Source organism: Balaenoptera ricei, chromosome 3 (genome assembly GCF_028023285.1).
Source record: "Balaenoptera ricei isolate mBalRic1 chromosome 3, mBalRic1.hap2, whole genome shotgun sequence".
NCBI lineage: Eukaryota > Metazoa > Chordata > Mammalia > Artiodactyla > Balaenopteridae > Balaenoptera > Balaenoptera ricei.
In genome coordinates, this window is record NC_082641.1 from 26,667,201 (window position 1) to 26,686,982 (window position 19,782).

The following is a 19,782-nucleotide window of genomic DNA, read 5'->3' on the forward strand; positions in this document are numbered from 1 at the left end:
CTACTCTTTATCACTAATATTAGAAGCAGCAATAGAGATGTGTGATTAAGATGCAAAACCACAAAGACCAAATTACGTTTGACTAAGGGATAAATGAATAATTAGTTAAAACGATACAGAAAATGCTGCTGTATAGCAGGGAAAGAATGACATCTGGGAACACAACCATGTTAACATTAAATAAATCAAAATAAAACTTTGAAGATCAGATACGATGCCAGAATGAGCACATCCTTGGGGCCAGCTATTCTTAACACCAATCTTGAGGAGATCACCCATTTACAAGGGTTTGTGTTATCTTTCATGAACAGATATGGGACAATTTATAGATTCAATCTGCCGAAACAGAGAAAAAATTAATACTGGGCTTAATGACAATAAAACAATATAACCAAATTTGCATTAAAAAATGGTGACCCCAAAGACAGCTTCATTAAAAGGTATCTTCACCACACAAACAAATGGCCGAGTTTTTAAAAGAAGGAATAAAAATAGCTTTGTTGAGCTAAAAAAAGCCAGTGAGACTGATGATCACTCAACTTACCTTTTTTCTAATTCTAATCTTAAGTTACTTTTCTTTAATTGAAAAAGAAGTTCTTTTAAGCACCTTAGTCAGATTGCCTTTGCACTTTGTAAATCAGCTGATCTTGCATGGTAGACTTTAATATCTGTATGTAATTCCAATTGCCAAAAATACCAAAACATTAAAAAAAAAAAAAAAAAAAAGGTTCCAAGGCCCAGTGGATGGCCCACTTATTTTACAGTAGTATCAGAAACAATAAAATTGTGTGTATAACCCTTTGGTTAGCTATAATAGGATTACTTATAATGCTACGAGACCATATGAGAAACTGCAAAAGATGACAACATTGTCCATAGAGCTTTGAGTTCATTCACAACAATAGATAATAGTTTTAGTATTTAGTGAATAAATTACCTTATTTCTTCTAGGCCCCTATCTAAAGGCTGCTGGGTGGCAAAAACAGCTATGATTCACTATTTCCAATCTTCACATTCTGTTACTGTTTCACACAAAGAGATGTGATGGCTGAGCATTAGGATGGAGGGGCGTAGGGTGAGGAGGGGGGAGCACTAGTGAACACAGACTGAACATAAATTCATTATCCACAAGTCTTTTTTGTTTTTTAATTTTTATTGGAGTATGGTTGCTTTACAATGTTGTGCTAGCTTCCACTGCTCATTATTCACAAGTCTTAATTCCAAATCATTCTCCTTCAAACAAGCTTTGGAGAGAAGCATTAATAAAAATTAAAATAGAGAAGAGGTTTCTTTAATCAAAACATAATAATAATGAGAAGCAGCATAAATTTGGTCCATTGATTTAAACTTGAATCTGCAGGTTAAGAGAAAAGCTTTATTCCCTAGGACTCACATTCCAAAAGGTCGGCCAAGGTCTTGGTCCTAAGGGCCACAGGCCTCTTGGTCTTGTCGTTGGTGATGGCATATTCCTGCATGCCCAATTCCTCTGCTACCTTGGCTTGAGTTCTGTTATTCACCAAAGAGCTTCGCAACAGCTGGCCAAAAGGAATTGAGGTACATTTAGAAACCATTTCACTTTTGGTCTCTCTCTTGCTCCTGTGCTGGGCCCACCCAGCCTAGACCATAGGGACACCTAGGCAAGCAATGGTTCAAGTTCTCAGGCACCACCCCCAGGCAACAGTGACAAATTCCACATGCTTCTAGTTTCTCCTTAATAACTTATTCTGCTCTTGGATTTCACCTAACTGACATTTAAATAGTTCATTTAGTTGTTTAGTAGCAGTGAGCAGTGTTGGGGGAGATGCTATACTATACTAAAGGTCAAAGATTCCCTTAAGTTTAATGTTACTAAACCAAGGAGCATTAAAATTAAAAAAAATCAACTTACTGAAGTATAATTTGCATACAATAAAATGCACCCATTTTAAGTATAGTTAAATGAGTTTTGACAAGCTCCTACATTTCTGTTACCCCAAACAAGTTCCCTGGCCCCTTGGCGATCAATCAACCCAATCCATCTATCACCAGGCAAGCTTGACCTACTTTCTGTCACTGTACGTTAGTTTTAAAGGAGCAATTTTTAAAAAGTAAAAAATAAGCTTCACATTTTATGGCACTGATGCTAATTTTGATATCATAGGATTTGGGGAAGTGACGCTTTAGTATTATTTAAAATATTGAAATTATTTATTTACATTATATTTTCATTCTTTAAAGATTTATATTGTATATATATATATCAGATTTATATATATATATATATATAAAGACTATATATACTATATATCCTGACTCATAGTTTTTCAAGCTGAGACCCTTTATTTTTAATCAAATTAAAATATAATTTCCATATTTCAACTTCAGGAATTCCAAACAAAAATTTCTACTAGGAATTTCAGTCAGCTAGCAGTCCTCTAAGGACTATCCAAGTAGTAACATTAAACAGTGCATGAAAATTGTACAACCAGTCCATTGTAGAGGTGCCCATAAAACAAGCATGGCTTAGGAATTTAACAGTCACTGATCACTCACTAAAGGAAGGTGGGGAGGGAGGCTGCAGAAAGTGGGTAGATACAAAGATGAGAACTCACCAAACAAAAGCTGAAAGTAATTATCCCCAATCTCTAAGATTTGGGGGAATAATGTACCTAAAACTAGAACTTTTTCTTACAACAGATAAAATAAACTCTTGGTCTAGTACAATTCCTTCCTGCTAAGGAATAACCCTGATACCAGGGCCAAGGAACAGGAAGCAGCTGCAAGTTATGCTGGTATTATATCCCCTGCCGTTCCACATCGCACTTTGTTTATTAGATGCAAGTTTTATGCTCTGTGGCTCCACAGTGTCAACTGAGCTTATGAAAATCAAGATTTATCCTCAATGCCTCAGACTGCATCCTCGACAATAGATAAATAAGAAACAATATGTTCTTAATTTGTCTGACAATGATTCATGAAGCAGAAATACAACTTGATCTTCACATGCCATGCTTGCTGTTGAGTTAGACTATTATTCTTTGCTTGTCTCTGCTCCTTTCCTCCTCCGATTGCCCCCCAAAACGCAATCTTTTCTTCAATACAGTGTTTTCATTAAAATTAATATCCATAGAGAAGCTCAAAATTAAAAAGGCCTAGCATATAGCGTTAAAAGAAGACACAACCAGGGAATTCCCTGGTGGTCCAGTGGTTAAGACTCGGCGCTTTCACTGCTGTGGCCCAGGTTCAATCCCTGGTCGGGGAACTAAGATGCTGCAAGCCACGTGGCGCAGCCAAAAAAAACAAAACAAAACAAAAACGCAACCATTAGGGAGCCCACCAGTCTAATATCTTGTAATTACAGAATAACTGAGCTGGAAGCTGGAAGGGAGACATCTTTTTCAGTCTGGATTTATAATGGGGGAGGGGGAGGTTCACAAAGTACAGGTCATGGGGGAACAGGAGGGCTATTTTGAGAATATGGCTATGCTGTGTGAACTAGCTTCTCTCTCAGTATATGCTTTTGGTGAGAGGAGAAAACTCTAACTTGGGCTGCATGTATGGATATTTCATGCCCTAGAATCATGGCATGCCTGATGTACATATGAGCTCACACAAACCAAAATACGTCACTGGTTATTGGGCCCCAGCTGCCGCCTTCCAGCCTCAGGGCTCCTCATTCGGTGCTGAGCAGTAATGCTGTCTGACAGGGAAGGAGGAAAGCAGTGAGGATGTAAACAGAAACACTACCAATTTTATTTAAGATATGCCCCGATGGGTCTTAAAGCACAAGCAGGGTGGTCAGCAGAAAGTGAGATCTTTCAGTTCTTGCCAAAACTTGGAGCCTGAACCAAAAGTCAGTGGGGGAGAAGGAAGATATAAATGATCCATATTTTTAGAGTCAGTTTAAATTTAGAAGATGAGTTGAAAAGAGGTAAGACCTTGCTCTTAAACAACAAAGTCTGAATGGCAGTTCTTTAAATGACAACCTCCATCCTTGGCCTTTGCTGAACCCTGTTTCAGAATAAATCATGCTGTTTGCCAAGGAGTGAGATCAAGAGGGGATCACAAGGCAAAAAACCACCTAAAGTTATGGCAGTTCAGTGCAACAGCTGTGGAGGCCGATGCTATACCAGACCCTGGGCTGTTGGCTGAAGATACTGGGATGATCAACATCCCGTGGCTGCCCTCTGAGAGCTGCTAATCTCTGAAGGAAGCCATACACAAAGTGGCCAATGCAATGCACTGTGGCAGCTGCAGTGACAGCAGAGGCCACAGCGCACGCAGGTACTCTTCGCCAGCCCAGCCTTTCAAAAAGGCCTCCTGGAGGACCTGACCCCCGAGGAAAAACATTTCAGAGGCTTGTTGACCTACCTGGCTGTTATAACAGAATCATTAGTTAGTTCTGTCATACTGGTGGTACTCAGGCCTCTTCCAAGAACCAAGGGATTAGAGTTTCTGGACAAGTACGTTTTTAAAAATTTTAGGTAGGTGGATTCTGATGAATGTAGAGTCAGAACTGAAAAGAATGAATCTGCCAGTGGGAGAAGAATGGCTGCAATGGTCTGAATGTTTGTGTCACTGCAAAATTCATATGTTGAAATCCTAACCCCTAAAGATGATGGCATTAGGAGGTGGGGGCCCTTGGAAGGTGATTAGGCCATGAGGGTGGAGCCCTCATGAATGGGAGTAGTGCCCTTATAAAAGAGACCCCTATCAGCACGGACACCAGAGGCAAGCAGGAAATGCTAAGGCTGCTGCTGCCGCCACCAAGAAGCCTGTGTGCGAGCACAGGTCACTATCCACACCTCCCCTCCCGGGAGCCTGTGCAGCCCGCCACTGCCAGGGTCCCGTGACCCAGGGACAACTTCCCCAGGAGAACACACGGCACGCCTCAGGCTGTTGCAACGTCATGCCGGCCTCTGCCGCCGCAAGCTCGACCTGCATTCCGTACCCCTCCCTCCCCCCGGCCAGAGTGAGCCAGAGCCCCCGAATCAGTGGCTCCTTTAACCCTGTCCTGTCTGAGCAAAGAACAGACGCCCTCAGGTGACCTACATGCAGAGGCGGGTCCAAATCCAAAGCTGAACCCCAGGAGCTGTGCGAACAAAGAAGAGAAAGGGAAATCTCTCCCTGCAGCCTCAGGAGCAGGGGATTAAATCTCCACAATCAACTTGATGTACCGCCATCTGTGGAATACCTGAATAGACAACGAATCCTCCCAAAATTGAGGCTGTGGACTTTGGGAGCAACTGTAGGCTTGGGGTTAGCTTTCTGCATCTAATTTGTTTCTGGTTTCATGTTTATTTTAGTTTAGTATTTAGAGCTTATTGTCATTGGTAGATTTGTTTATTGATTTGGTTGCTTTCTTCCTTTTTTTTTTAAATATACATATGTATTTTCCTTTTCCTCTTTCTGTGAGTGTGTATGTATATGCTTCTTTGTGTGATTTTGTCTGTATAGCTTTGCTTTTACTACTTGTCCTAGGGTTCTCTCTGTCTGTTTTTGGCTTTTTTTTGTTTCTTAGTACAGTTTTTAGTGCTTGTTATCAATGGTGGATTTGTTTTTTGGTTTGGTTGCTCTCTTCTTTCTTTTTTTTTTAATTAATTTTTTACTTTTTTATTTTTAATAATATTTTTTAATAACTCTCTTTTATTTATTTATTTATTTTTCTTTCTTTCTTCTTTTTTCTTTCTCTCTTTACTTCTGAGCTGAGTGGCTGACAGGGTGTTGGTACTCCAACTGGGTGTCAGGCCTGAGCCTCTGAGGTGGGAGAGCCGAGTTCAGGACATTGGTCCATGAGAGACCTCCGGGCCCTACATAATATCAAACAGCGAAAGCTCTCCCAGAGATCTCCATCTCAACTCTAAGACCCAGCTCCACTCAACAACCAGCAAGCTACAGTGCTGGACACCTTATGCCAAACAACTAGCAAGACAGGAACACAACACCACTCATTAGCAGAGAGGCTGCCTAAAATCATAATAAGTTCACAAATATCCCAAAACACAGCACCGGACATGGTCCTGCCCACCAGAAAGACAAGATCCAGCCTCATCCACCAGAACACAGGCACCAGTCCCCTCCACCAGGAAGCCTACACAACCCACTGAACCAACCTTACCCACTGGGGGCAGATACCAAAAACACGACCTGCAGCCTGTGAAAAGGAGACCCCAAACACGGTAAGTTAAGCAAAATGAGAACACAGAGAAATACACAGCAGATGAAGGAGCAAGGTAAAAACCCACTAGACCAAACAAATGAAGAGGAATAGGCAGCCGACCTGAAAAAGAATTCAGAGTAATGATAATAAAGATGATCCAAAATCTTGGAAATAGAATGGAGAAAATACAAGAAACATTTAACAAGAACCTAGAAGAACTAAAGGGCAAACAAATGATGATGAACAACAAAATAAATGAAATTTAAAATTCTCTAGAAGGAATCAATAGCAGAAAAACTGAGGCAGAAGAACGGATAAGTGACGTGGAAGATAAAAGAGTGGAAATAACTACAGCAGAGCAGAATAAAGAAAAAACAATGAAAAGAATTGAGGACAGTCTCAGAAACCTCTGGGACATTAAACGCACCAACATTTGAATTACAGGGGTCCCAGAAGAAGAAGAGGGAAAAAAAAGGGACTGAGAAAATATTTGAAGAGACTATAGTTGAAAACTTCCTTAATATGGGAAAGGAAATAGTCAAGTCCAGGAAGCACAGAGAGTCCCATACAGGATGAATCCAAGGAGGAACATGCCAGGACACATATTAATCAAACTATCAAAAATTAAGTACAAAGAAAAAATATTACAAGTAGCAAGGGAAAAGCAACAAATAACAAACTAGGGAATCCCCATAAGGTTAACAGCTTTCTTTCAGCAGAAACTCTGCAAGACAGAAGGGAGTGGTAGGACATATTTAAATTCATGAAAGGGAAAAACCTACAACCAAGATTACTCTACCCAGCAAGGACCTCATTCAGATTCGACTGAGAAATTAAAACCTTTACAGACAAGCAAAACTAAGAGAATTCAGCACCACCAAACCAGCTTTACAACAAATGCTAAAGGAACTTCTCTAGGCAGGAAACACAAAAGAAGTAAAGGACCTACAATAACAAACCTAAAACAATAAAGAAAATGGTAATAGGAACATACATATCAATAACTACCTTAAATGTAAATGGATTAAAGGCTCCAACCAAAAGACACAGACCGGCTGAATGGATACAAAAACAAGACCCGTATATATGCTGTCTACAAGAGACCCACTTCAGACCTAGGGACACATACAGACTGAAAGTGAGGGGATGGAAAAAGATACTCCATGCAAATGGAAATCAAAAGAAAGCTGGAGTAGCAATTCTCAATATCAGACAAAATAGACTTTAAAATAGAGACAATTACAAGAGCCAAAGAAGGATACTACATAATGATGAAGGGATCAATCCAAGAAGAAGATATAACAATTTTAAATATTTATGCACCCAACATAGGAGCACCTCAATACATAAGGCAAATGCGAACAATCATAAAAGGGGAAATCAACAGTAACACAGTAATAGTAGGGGACTTTAACACCCCACTTTCACCAATGGACAGATCATCCAAAATGAAAATAAATAAGGAAACACAAGCTTTAAATGATACATTACACAGGATGGACTTAATTGATATTTATAGGACAGTCCATCCACAAACAACAGAATACACTTTCTTCTCAAGTGGTCACGAACATTCTCCAGGATAGATCATATCTTGGGTCACAAATCAAGCCTTGGTAAATTTAAGAAAATTGCAATTGTATCAAGTATCTTTTCCAACCTATGAGACTAGATATCAATTAGAGGAAAAAAATCTGTAAAAAATACAAACACATGGAGGCTAAACAATACACTACTAAATAACCAAGAGATCACTGAGGAAGTCAAAGAGGAAATCAAAATATACCTAGAAACAAATGACAATGAAAACATGACGACCCAAAACCTATGGGATGCAGCAAGAGCTCACTACAGTGAGATATTACCTCACACCAGTCAGAATGGCCATCATCAAAAAGTCTACAAACAATAAATGCTGGAGAGGGTGTGGAGAAAAGGGAACCCTCCTGCACTGTTGGTGGGAATTTAAATTGATACAGCCACTATGGAGAACAGTATGGAGGTTCCTTAAAAAACTAAAAATAGAGCTACCATATGACCCAGCAATCCCACTACTGGGCATATATCCTGAGAAAACCATAATTCAAAAAGAGTCATGTACCACAATGTTCATTGCAGCACTATTTACAATAGACAGGACATGGAAGCAACCTAAGTGTCCATAGACAGATGAATGGATAAAGAAGATGTGGCACATATATACAATGGAATATTACTCAGCCATAAAAAGAAACGAAACTGAGTTATTTGCAGTGAGGTGGATGGACCTAGAGACTGTCATACAGAGTGAAGTAAGTCAGAAAGAAAAACAAATACCGTATGCTGACACATATATATGGAATCTAAAGAAAAGGTTCTGAAGAACCTAGGGGCAGGACAGGAGTAAAGACGCAGATGTAGAGAATGGACTTGAGGACACGGGGACGGGGAAGGGTAAGCTGGGACGAAGTGAGAGAGTGGCATGGACATATACATACTACCAAATGTAAAATAGATAGCTAGTGGGAAGCAGCCGTAAGGCACAGGGAGATCAGCTCGGTGCTTTGTGACCACCTAGAGGGGTGGGATGGGGAAGGTGGGAGGGAGATGCTAGAGGGAAGAGATATGGGGATATATGTATATGTATATTTTATTCAGTTTATTATATAGCAGAAACTAACACACCACTGTAAAGCAATTATGCTCCAATAAAGATGTTAAAAAAAAAACAACTAAATCAGAAGCTATCAAGAGAAAGAGGAACTTTATTAAAAAAGTAAATTCATTAAATGCTAAAAAGAAAGAAGCGCCATACTGATCTCTAGCCCCTTCCACCCTGTGAAGGTACAATGAGAAGTCTGCGGGCCAGAAGAGAGCCCTCAGCTGACCATGCTGGCACTCTGATCTCAGACTCTCAATCTCCAGAACTGTGAGCAATAAATTTCTGCTGTTCATAAGCCATCCTGTCTGTGCTATTTTGCTATAGCAGCCTGAACAGACTAAGACAGTAGGAAAGGGTTTTCCAGGATGACGAAACAGCTCTATTAAAACAAGAGGCCAGGACTTCCCTGGTGGCACAGTGGTTAAGAATCTGCCTGCCAATGCAAGCGACACGGGTTTGAGCCCTGGTCCAGCAGGATGCCACATGCCGCGGAGCAACAGAGCCCGCGCACCACAAGTACTGAGCCTGCGCTCTGGAGCCTACAAGCCACAACTACTGGGCCCACGTGCCACAACTACTGAAGCCCACCCACCTAGAGCCCATGCTCCGCAACAAGAGAGGCCACTGCGGTGAGAAGACGGTGCACCACAAGGAAGAGTAGCCCCCGCTCGCCGCAACTAGAGAAAGCCCATGCACAGCAATGAAAACCCAATGCAGCCAAAAAAAAATAAAAGCAAGGAGCCATGACACAGTGAGGTGATTCCTGGGTGGAAATGGAGGAGAAATCTGAGCCTGGTGAGGAAGAGCTGATACAGGTGAGGCTGCCCAGCCTCTGGGCAGAGAGAGTCTTGCAGGTGATGTAAAGAAGTCTGTACTTTCCTATAAGGGAAGAGGAGTCCCAAAAGGTGTCAAATGGGAGTGGCAAGGTAACTTTCTGATTATAGAAAGATCATTTTGGTGGATGGATCTGAATGGGGTAAGACATGAGGTTGGAAAGTCTGCAGATGTCGATGCTATAAATTACTATTTTACAAAGAAGAAACTTTTCTTAATAGAAATCTTGAAAATGAACATTAAGCACCCAACTGAGCATGAGATGGTTATTAGACTGTTTTGCAAACAATGCCTTGAGTTAGATGTACTGCTAAAAAGCAAAAGATTTGGCGCCAAGCTGCCTGGGTTCAAAGTACGGCTCTACCACTTCCTGGCTAGGTGACCCTGTATAAGTTACTAAGTCTCTCTGAGGCTCAGTTTCCACAACCATTACATGGAGAAAGCAGTACCTACTTCACAGGGATGTAATGAGAATTAAAGTGAATGAGTATACAATCTAAGTACAATGACTGGCACATAATAAACACACAGAAACGTTAGCTGCTGTTATTACTGCATCATCATTATTAAGCAAGATATGCTTGCTCTTCGGTTATCGGAAAACGGTTATAGAAGGTTCTAGGAATTCCTCTGGATTTGTTTTCAAAGAAAATTTTCTGGATACCTGTCCACTAATAGTCTTCAAAGCTCTCCATTTTACTAAGTGCTAACCTGTCCTTAACAACTTTTTTTAACACCTCCCCACCCCCCGCAAAAAAAGATAAAATTTAACTTGAAATTAGCAGAAAAAGCAAGGAAAGCTGTAGTTAGGGCTCTCTGTGAAGCTGAGAAAAAGACTGCTGAGTTCCTGAAGCAATGGCAAGGACCGACAAAAATATCACAAATTGCCAACTGTGATTTTGAGAATCCAGTATGTTTTCTATTATCTCAACATAGCAGTCTTTCCTAATTGGTGTAAACTTCAATTTTAATAAGAAAAAGGTTTATTGGTTTAAAATAAGCAAAGAAACATATTGGCACTCTTCCTTCAACTTCTATTCACTCTTGATTCTAAAGAGAAAACCACAGCTGTGGGACGTGAGCTACCAAAGAGGGCCATCTAGTGTAAAACAGTAGACTCTGATTTATTATTTTGAGGACTTTACTATAAGAGCATGGGGTGAAAGCAGAACGTATTATTAAAAATGACAGTGATGTGCCACACAGGTCTCTCATACCAACAGTGGTAGCCAGATGGCCTCCATTTCCCGTGATAACTAAAGAACTAGTTTATTTCTGGTAAATGCTCATATGTTCTTAAGAATTTAATATTAATTCAAGAGGAATTTCTTGTCCATCCAAAAGCAGTTAACTTTAAGTGGTAATCAAACTGCTAATTTTAAACTAAATTTAAAATAATAGCACTCCCGATTTCCCATATAATGGTACATGGGGCATAGCAGGAACATAATATTCACTGAGTAAATGAATTAAAGGACCATATTTTGTTGGGCTTAGAAATTCTGCTGAAAAATTACATCTAAGCATAGTCAAATAACCATATTCTCCCTAAATCCAATATTTGTGTCTCACATAAACTATTTCCAGGGTTCACAGTTGCAGAGATAAGATCCAATTCTATTGAAAGGAAAACATGTATAGAAATTGTAGAGATGCAAATGCTACCTGCTGGAGTTCAGGTCAGATACAAACAGCCAAATTATGACAGTGATGGAGAAATTCTCCAACAGGAGGCTGCGGAATCTACCCTCTCAAAGAGATCTGTTAGATAGCTTGTTTGATTTATGCTTAGTGCTGTCTGAAGGCAGCAGGGAAGGATTAGATCACTGGTTCTCAAATTTTATCTGTAATCTTTGCTTTCTCATTACCCCAAATCATTCCTCTACAAACAAAATTTTCTGCAAGTTCATCTTGCTGGTGGACGCCTCCACTAGGCACAGTGCCTTGCACATTGTAGGCATGGGACTGACAACTATCTTTAGCTCGGAAACTTATAGTAAAGGCTAAGAGAAAAGAATGAAATAGAGGTGAAAAAGATGCAAATGTTAAAAGTTGAAAGTGTGACAAGAGAGGCATTCTTGTCTAAATAAATGCTCTTTGAGACCCTCTCCTATTTACCCTGACTCTACTGAGTAGGTTCTACCCTCAAAAACCAAAACTTCAGTCTATGAATTAGAAACTCTTCCCTATACATCCCAATTCAACTCCATCATGCTAGCGCAATTATATAAGCCTGACATTCGTTCCCAAACAGGCCTTCTTGAACACCCAACTTATAGAACACTATAGATTTCCCCCATCAGCATTCAAAACTTGAAAACCACGATTTCATCTGCTCAACCGTCCTTATTCTCTATGAAGCGAGTGTGCAAGAGAACAGCTCTGAGCCAACTAATGCCTCCTCGTAGTTGTGTGTTCTTTAATCACAATAATGAATAATTAGCCATCCTCTCCCTGCCTTCTGCCCAGCCAAATGCAACTGCAGTAAGTAATCTGCCTCAAATTCTAAATTACTTTTAATCCTTAGACATTCATAAATAGTTTTCAGCTTCTTTCCTTACACATTAAAAAAACATGTTGTTTCCTTCCAATGCCACTTCCACTTCCCTCTCTATATGACTTAGCTGCCCACAAAACTCTCATTCTTCTACTTATCAAATATGTATTGAGAGCCTACATATACCAGGCACTGCTGCACGTATAGTGATAAATAAACACATGCTCTCACAGAACTTCCAGGCTAGTGGGACAGGGAAACTCAAATAAGTGCCAGGAAGGAAAAGAACACAGAAATTTGACTGGAAAGTTTCCCTTGCAGGCAGCAGTCACACCGGAACTGACATCTAATGCAGAGTAGGAGATACCGGGCAGCTGAGAGTAAGGGCGGGAAGCAGAATGGTCTCCAGGTAGAACATGTACAAACCCAATGGCAGGAGAGAGCTTGGAGGAACACAAAGCAGGCCAGGTAAGAGGTGCAGAGTGATAAGATGAATATGTGACACAAGGCCGGGCAGGTGGGCAGGCTTGTTCATTAGTCACTCTCCAAAGAAAAAATGAAGAGCATTAGACTGGAATATGATGATTATTCACTCAGCATATTTGCTGAGCACTGATATGCCAGGACTGTCCAAGGACCCAGGGAATCAGGAGTGAAGAAGATAGACAAAACCTCTGCCCTCAGAGTTTACACTCTGATGAGAGAAGAGAGACGGTAAACAAGTAAAATATATAGTATGTGCTAAGTAGAAAAAGGAAGGAGAAAATGGAGGTAAGCTTCCAGGCTGGGGGAGGGGAGCTAGGGATGAGGAAAAAAGGTTACTATCAAGCAGAGTGAATTAAAGAAAGCCTCACTGGTGATGACATTTGAACACAGGTGTGGGATTTGGCCACAAGCATGTAAAAGGCCCTGAGGCAAAGGCTTGCTTAGTGTCCTGCAGGAATCTCACAGAGGCTAACGTGAAGTGTCTAGGAGAAATAGTCTAAGACGGCAGCAGGAAAGCAGGTCATACAGGGTCTTGTAGGTAACAACATTGTCTTTTACCCTTGAGATGAGAAATCTTTACGTTTTGCAAAAAGGAAGTTGTAATCCGACTTCTCTTTAAAAACAGTCCCTCTAGATGATGTGCTGAACACAGGCTGAAGGGTGGGGAGGGATGGACCAGTTGGGAGGCTATGGCTGTAATTTAAGGTAAAGATAATTGTGGTCCAGACCAGGGTGATAACAGTGGAGCTGGTGAAAAGTAGTTATGTTTGGGACGAACTTTTAAGGTAAAATCAACAGGCTATGCTAATGGCTAGGAGGTGTAGGATGAGAGAAAGAGAAGAGTTAAGGATAACTCCAAGGTTTTTAGCCTGAGCTAAGAACAGAACAATCCTTACTGATATGGAGAACACCAAGGTTTGGGGGTGAAAATCAGTTTTGTTTTGGCCATGTTAGGTTTGAGGTGCCTGATAGAAATCCAACCAGAGATCCAATATGTCTAGATATCCAAGTATATCTCTAAATATGGAGATATTTGAGTATGGAGTTAGGGGCAAGTAAGAACTGAAGACATAAAATAGAAAGTAACGTACAGATGTATTCAGACTCATGGAAAGGAAGTCAACAGAAAAGAGAAGAGGTCTGAGAAGGTTGGGGAGGCAAAGAGGAACAACCGAAGTGGACGGACGATGAATGGCTAGTGTGGTCACAAAATATGTGTGGTGAAGACTCCACTGGCCGCAGAAGGTAACTTGGCCTGCATGGGAGCAAGAGCTGATTCAGGAAGGCTGGTGTAGGAAGCCGTAACGCTGTCCAACAGGCCCGAAACCTGAGACAATGTCCCCCATGGGAGAGTACAAAAATGCCCACAAGAATGGCAAAGACCAGCTTTTCCAATAGTAACACACATCTCACGGGAAATCTGAGCCTGCTGCATTGCCTACTGCTTTGTACAAGCACAACCTTAAGATTCCTATCCTTTGCAATTTAGTAAATGCCACCTCTTCTAACCGGGTCTCTCTGTCAATCATATTCCTGTAACACTGTGACAGCTATGCAGGAACTACTGCAGTGGTCCAGGTGACAGAGGTCGGTAGAGAGCATCTGGGTGATGAAGACATAACACTGTCCAGCAGCAATATTGTCAAAACTTGCGAATGGACTAGAATATAGGGAAGGGAAGCAGAGGGAGGAATCAAAGATGACTCCTAGGTTTCTGACCTGCAACACTGGATGGGTGATGTTGCCGTTCAATTACTCAAGGAGTACTGGTAGAGGACCCAGGTGGGAGAAGACTTCAAGTTCAGTCTTGAACATGTGGAGATGATGAGAAGAGAGCTGGCACTGGAGCTCAGAAAAGAAACGGGATTGAAGAAGTCCATTTAAAAGTCTGCCTACAGAGTGAAACTAACACTATACTTGGAAAAGACTGCCTATAAGAGACTCTAGTAAGAAGAGGAAATGCCTAGGAGTAAGCCTTGTACATCCTGGAATATTCATCAGCTCTATAGAATAGGATGAGCCTGCAAAGGAGGCTAAGAAAGAGTAGCTCAAGAGGTGAGAGGAAAACCAGGAACGTGCAGCATCATAGAAGCCAATGGGAGACAGTGGCTCAAGGAGGGAGAGAGCAACCACGTCAAAGAGACATTAATGAGAGTTAGTATCTTTTAAATATGTATTTCACTGATGATAGATCATCTTTGTTTTGTCAGCAGATCTCTTGGTCCTACTGATTTCTACAGAAGCTTTCTGTGAATACAGTTCATAAAACCATCATATCAGAATTTTGTTCTTTGCTAACATCTTTCTAAGAAGCTATCCAAAAATTCTTTAATTTTAAGACAGCAAGGCTGATAAACACATTTTGGATAAAATTAGTTACAGCACTGAAGTCATTTTGGAAAGAACACAAAACTGGAGTCTCTAGCATAGTCCTGCTTTTACCTTTATCCAGACTTTGGGCAGGGCTCATGCCTGTCTGAGTTCTGGTTTCATTATCTGTTCAGTGTTGGGGGTCGGGGGTGGGATGTGCCGTGGCCAAGAAGGGAAGCAGTAAACTTGCTGATCCATACATCCCTGCGCCACAAAATCCTGGAGTTCACAATTAATTTGTGGGAATACAGGGGTAAATGTGTGTATTTAAGTCACATATTTTCAACAGTGGCCTCTTTATGGCCATAAGATGAATTACCACTTAAGCCATTTGGTTTAGGTTCGCCATTTCTCAGACCAACCAGATACTCTGACAGCTATGAAGTCTATTCCCTAATGGAAGATACTGAACGAGCATTTATTGATTCCTGAATGTAGAGCAAGACACTAGATACTAGTTTATTTCCGGTAAATGCTCGTATGTTCTTAAGAATTTAATATTAATTCAAGAGGAATTTCTTGTCCATCCAAAAGCAGTTAACTTTAAGTGGTAATCAAACTGCTAATTTTAAACTAAATTTAAAATAATAGTACTCCCGATTTCCCATATAATGGTACATGGGGCATAGCAGGAACATAATATTCACTGAGTAAATGAATTAAAGGACCATATTTTGTTGGGCTTAGAAATTCTGCTGAAAAATTACATCTAAACATAGTCAAATAACCATATTCTCCCTAAATCCAACATTTGTGTCTCACGTAAACTATTTCCAGGGTTCACAGTTGCAGAGATAAGATCTAATTCTATTGAAAGCAAAACATGTATAGAAATTGTAGAGATGCAAAGTATGAAAGACTTATTTGCCTCAAGCATAATGAAGAACGTCGGCACTCACAAAATGTCTTATAGTGAGTATTCTTTTTCTTTGCCCAATAAAATATTTGCTTTTTCAATGCCCAATTCTAGAGGGACTTCTCAAAGGTTATTCCTCGGGCTGGGAGAGATCATCATGACTGGCTTCCAGATATGTTTTGTTCTCCACTCTGGTTTTATTACTGATTGGTTTCACAGAGTAAAAACCATACGCAGCAAATAAAAAAGCTCAGTGAAATTTTATAAAATGAAACAAAGGTGAGAGGAATGGGGACTATTTCACTTTGTTCATAAATCAAGCCTTGTCTCTCTAAGTCCCTTTCAACTCCACGTGGTCCAGCCAAACTAGGCTTTTGATCTTCCATGCTGTGCCCTTGTTTCAGCAGTCCCAATGTGTGCAATGTCTTGGCAAGGAAATTTCTTCCCATTAACTCCCAGTGGCCAAATCCTACTCATCCTTAAAGGCTCAAACATCATCATATCCATGAAGCCTTCTAGAAATTCCACAGCTAAAAGAAATCTTACTTTTCCTAAACAGCACGGTTTCCCTATGTCTCTTTATAATATTTAACATGGTACTACTCCCTGTATTTAGTTACAATTACTCACTTATACTTTTTATAGTGTACATGTATGTGTATACACACACACCCCACACTATATCTATATACATATGTATATAGATATAGAAAGAGAGAGAGAATTTGTAGTTATTTACTTATATTTTTAATTTCTCCTCATAGTTTTTAAACTTCTTATGGATAGACTAGGTGTCAACTAATATTTGCTCCCCCCATGAAGCCTAACTCAATGTCTTGCACTGAGCAGGCAGTCACTAAATGGAGTGTGAAATGAGCTCTTATCATATATTGTTTTGCACACAATTTACATAATGAAACAAAACCATGTGATATGCTAAAGTCACCAAGAACTAAGTCAATTACATAAATATATATTTGGTTCTTCTAATCTTTGCTCTCTGTTATACAGCAATCGTATTGGAAGAAATGATTTAATACAAACTCACAGTTAAGTGTCCTTCATGATGATCTGGGAAATGAATGAATAAGTACTCCGTGGCTACCAGCTGCATTATGGAGTCACCGAGGAATTCCATCCTCTGATTGTGGCCTCTGGGAAAAAACATCAATGTAAAGAGATCAATAAGCATTTGTGGATTAAAAAAAAAAAAACACAGAGAATTTTTTTTTAAAGTCATGATGTTAAAAAGCAATGTGTTCATCTTGCTTAAAGCACAAAACTAAATATAATTCCCTAAGGCCCCTCAACTGAGAAGAGATCTGAGTCAATACAGGTTCAGTTTCAAAGGAGAGTAAAGTAAGTACTATTTAAGGATTAAACAACTGCTAAAATAAAGACTAGTAAATAGTGCCTGGCCAAAAGCTGGGGAGTATCAATTGAAAAATAAAGCACAGTTGAATCCTTGAACAGTGAGGGGGTTAGGGGCAGCGACCCCCCCCCCCCGTGCAGTCAAAAATCCAGTTTAACTTTACAGTCGGCCTTCTGTACCCACGGTTCCACATCTGCAGATTCAGCCAATCAACCAACCGACCCTGTGTAGCACTGTAGCACGTACTTACTGAAAAAAAATCCACATGTAAGTGGACCCATGCAGTTCAAACCCGTGTGATTCAAGGGTCAACTGTACAGCAGAGACAACAATGTTGCACAGACAATCTTCATACAGACAAAACAAAGCAAAAAGGCCCAAGAATTTTCTTTGCTAAATCTTTATCTTTTTATTGAAAAATACACTCCATTATTCAAATCTGGACTCTAGGTTAAGGACTAAAAAATCTATAACAAGAATCCTTAATCTTTACAGTGTAAAGAGAGCTGTGAATATCTGATCTGGGGGAAGGAAGCCAAAAATGAATAAAAAACACCATGCAAAGAAACAACGTTTTGGTTATTTTATTAATTATTTCATTAGCTCATGTTCAAATCACTCATCCAGAGCAGGGATTGGAGGACCAAATTCAGCCTATGGCCTGTTTTAGTAAAAAGGGACACAGCCATGTTCATTCATTTACATTTTTCCTGTGGCTGCTTTTGTTACTATGGCAGAGTTGAATTATCATGACAGATACCACATGGCCTATAAAGCCTAAAATATTTAATATTTGTCCCTTCATAGAAGAAGTTTTTACTTCCTTCACACTTCTCTTATACTTTACAAAGAAATAAGATGCATGACAATGAGACCAAAAATACTGGATTAGAGCATATCCTCTGGTCCACACTGGTGTCTGGTTGCTCATCCATCTAACGATGTGACTTCCCTGGAAATATGTTTGAGACCCCAACCTTGGAAGGGCATGCAGCAAACGTTTGGGACTGCCTGTCTAAATGCCCATGTTAGAACTACATAAGTATTTCTAACTTACAGGGTCAGATGGTTAAATCCCACAGTTCTCAATGTGAATGCTCTTGCCAAAAGTCGAACATGGGTAAAAATTACTCCAATTGCGTCTTCAAATTCAGTAAGTTTCTGTAGAACTGGAGAAGTCTCAATAAGTTGTCGATCAGTATTTGGCTCCTGAAGCTACAAGAAGAAAGAAAGAAATAAAAATCACATGCAGTTTTTAGTTACAAAAGTAATTATCAATTCTAAGATAGTGTTTTGTAAACTTCCTTCTCCCACGGGCAGAAATTTCTGAAATGCCAATAAAACACGAAAGCTTCTTTCTCATCCCTTAGAATGGCAAACAAACCTAATATTTAAAGAAGGCTCAAATAATATTTTCCAATCTTCTATCAGATGTCAAGGCCAAATACTGTACACAGATAGTTCAAAATCCCAAGTATTATACCAGCTCTCCAAGGAAGAGGCAAGCTGAAGAACCACTGGTAGAGAGTGTGTATCTATCTATCCGGTAACTCAGTGGTTCTCAAACTTTAGCGTTCATCAAACCCTTGTAGGACTTGTTAAAAGCAGATAGCCAGGCCCTGCCCCCAGAGCTTCTGATTCAGCATGACTGGAATAAGGACCAAGGATTTGCCTTTCTGATAAGTTCCCAGGTAATGCAGATGCTGCTGGCCTGGGGGCCAGCTTTTGAGAATCTCTGCAATGAGTAACTTGACCTCTGCGTGTCTTCTAGGGACCAACCTATTTTGGCAAATGAACATCATTAAAACTGGATTCAGCATACACTGGAGATTATTATACCACTAGTCAGGTGCTCCACATAACAGTGAGCCTTTAACCACTAGCAGAGAGCAAATATGAAGAGTTTAAATAAAATGAATATTTTCAGGAACTTTGAGCAAGTTCATACTCATAAAATATTTCTAAAGTACTCTGAATTAATGTCACTTATTACTGTAAAGCCTCTCATGAGAGAGTTCAGCCACTAGTGATGACTTTTATATATACATAATATACATTTACAAAAATATGTACATATGAGTATACATTTACATGTGTATATATATATATGATGTATATCTCCAAGGTAAAATGGTAATAAAAGCAAAGAATAGTAAGAATTTTTAAACCAACTGGGGAAAAAAGTGTCACCATATGTAGATCTTTTAAATTCCAAGATCTTGACTAAAACGTCATTATACTGTACTAAAATTTTAATTTACAATATGTTTTATGCATCGAAGTCAAAGCCTTCAACTTCTAAGATCCAAATTAGGTTACGATTTAGCAATGTTAATTTAGTATTTGTTCTACTTTGTAATAAGCCCAGACTTGCTTCCATATTATTTTCCCTATAATAGCAGGCATGTAGATACACTGGAGACAACATATTATGCTTTGACTATCACTGTTTTGGGGAAGAGAGGGGACCAAACCACAGCCACACAAGTAGTTCTTCCTGCCTCGTGAGGGAAGGTGACTCCCAGTGCTTCCCCCACCTCACCCCAGACCACAAAGAGGGCAACACATGGCATCGTTTTAATATTTG

The 19,782-nt window shown here is 39.9% G+C and overlaps 1 protein-coding gene across 6 annotated transcripts in view; it reads right to left on the reverse strand.

Annotated features, from left to right (window-relative positions):
* DROSHA (drosha ribonuclease III) overlaps positions 1-19,782 on the reverse strand; it is a 120,814-nt gene that overhangs the window by 7,782 nt on the left and 93,250 nt on the right. For all 6 annotated transcript variants that reach the window (XM_059916165.1, XM_059916164.1, XM_059916163.1 and 3 more), the window contains 3 exons: positions 18,253-18,410; positions 16,872-16,977; positions 1,394-1,535 (listed from right to left, as the gene is read on the reverse strand). In XM_059916165.1, the coding sequence (XP_059772148.1) occupies positions 1,394-1,535; positions 16,872-16,977; positions 18,253-18,410 (406 nt within the window). The remainder of the gene's footprint in view (positions 1-1,393; positions 1,536-16,871; positions 16,978-18,252; positions 18,411-19,782) is intronic.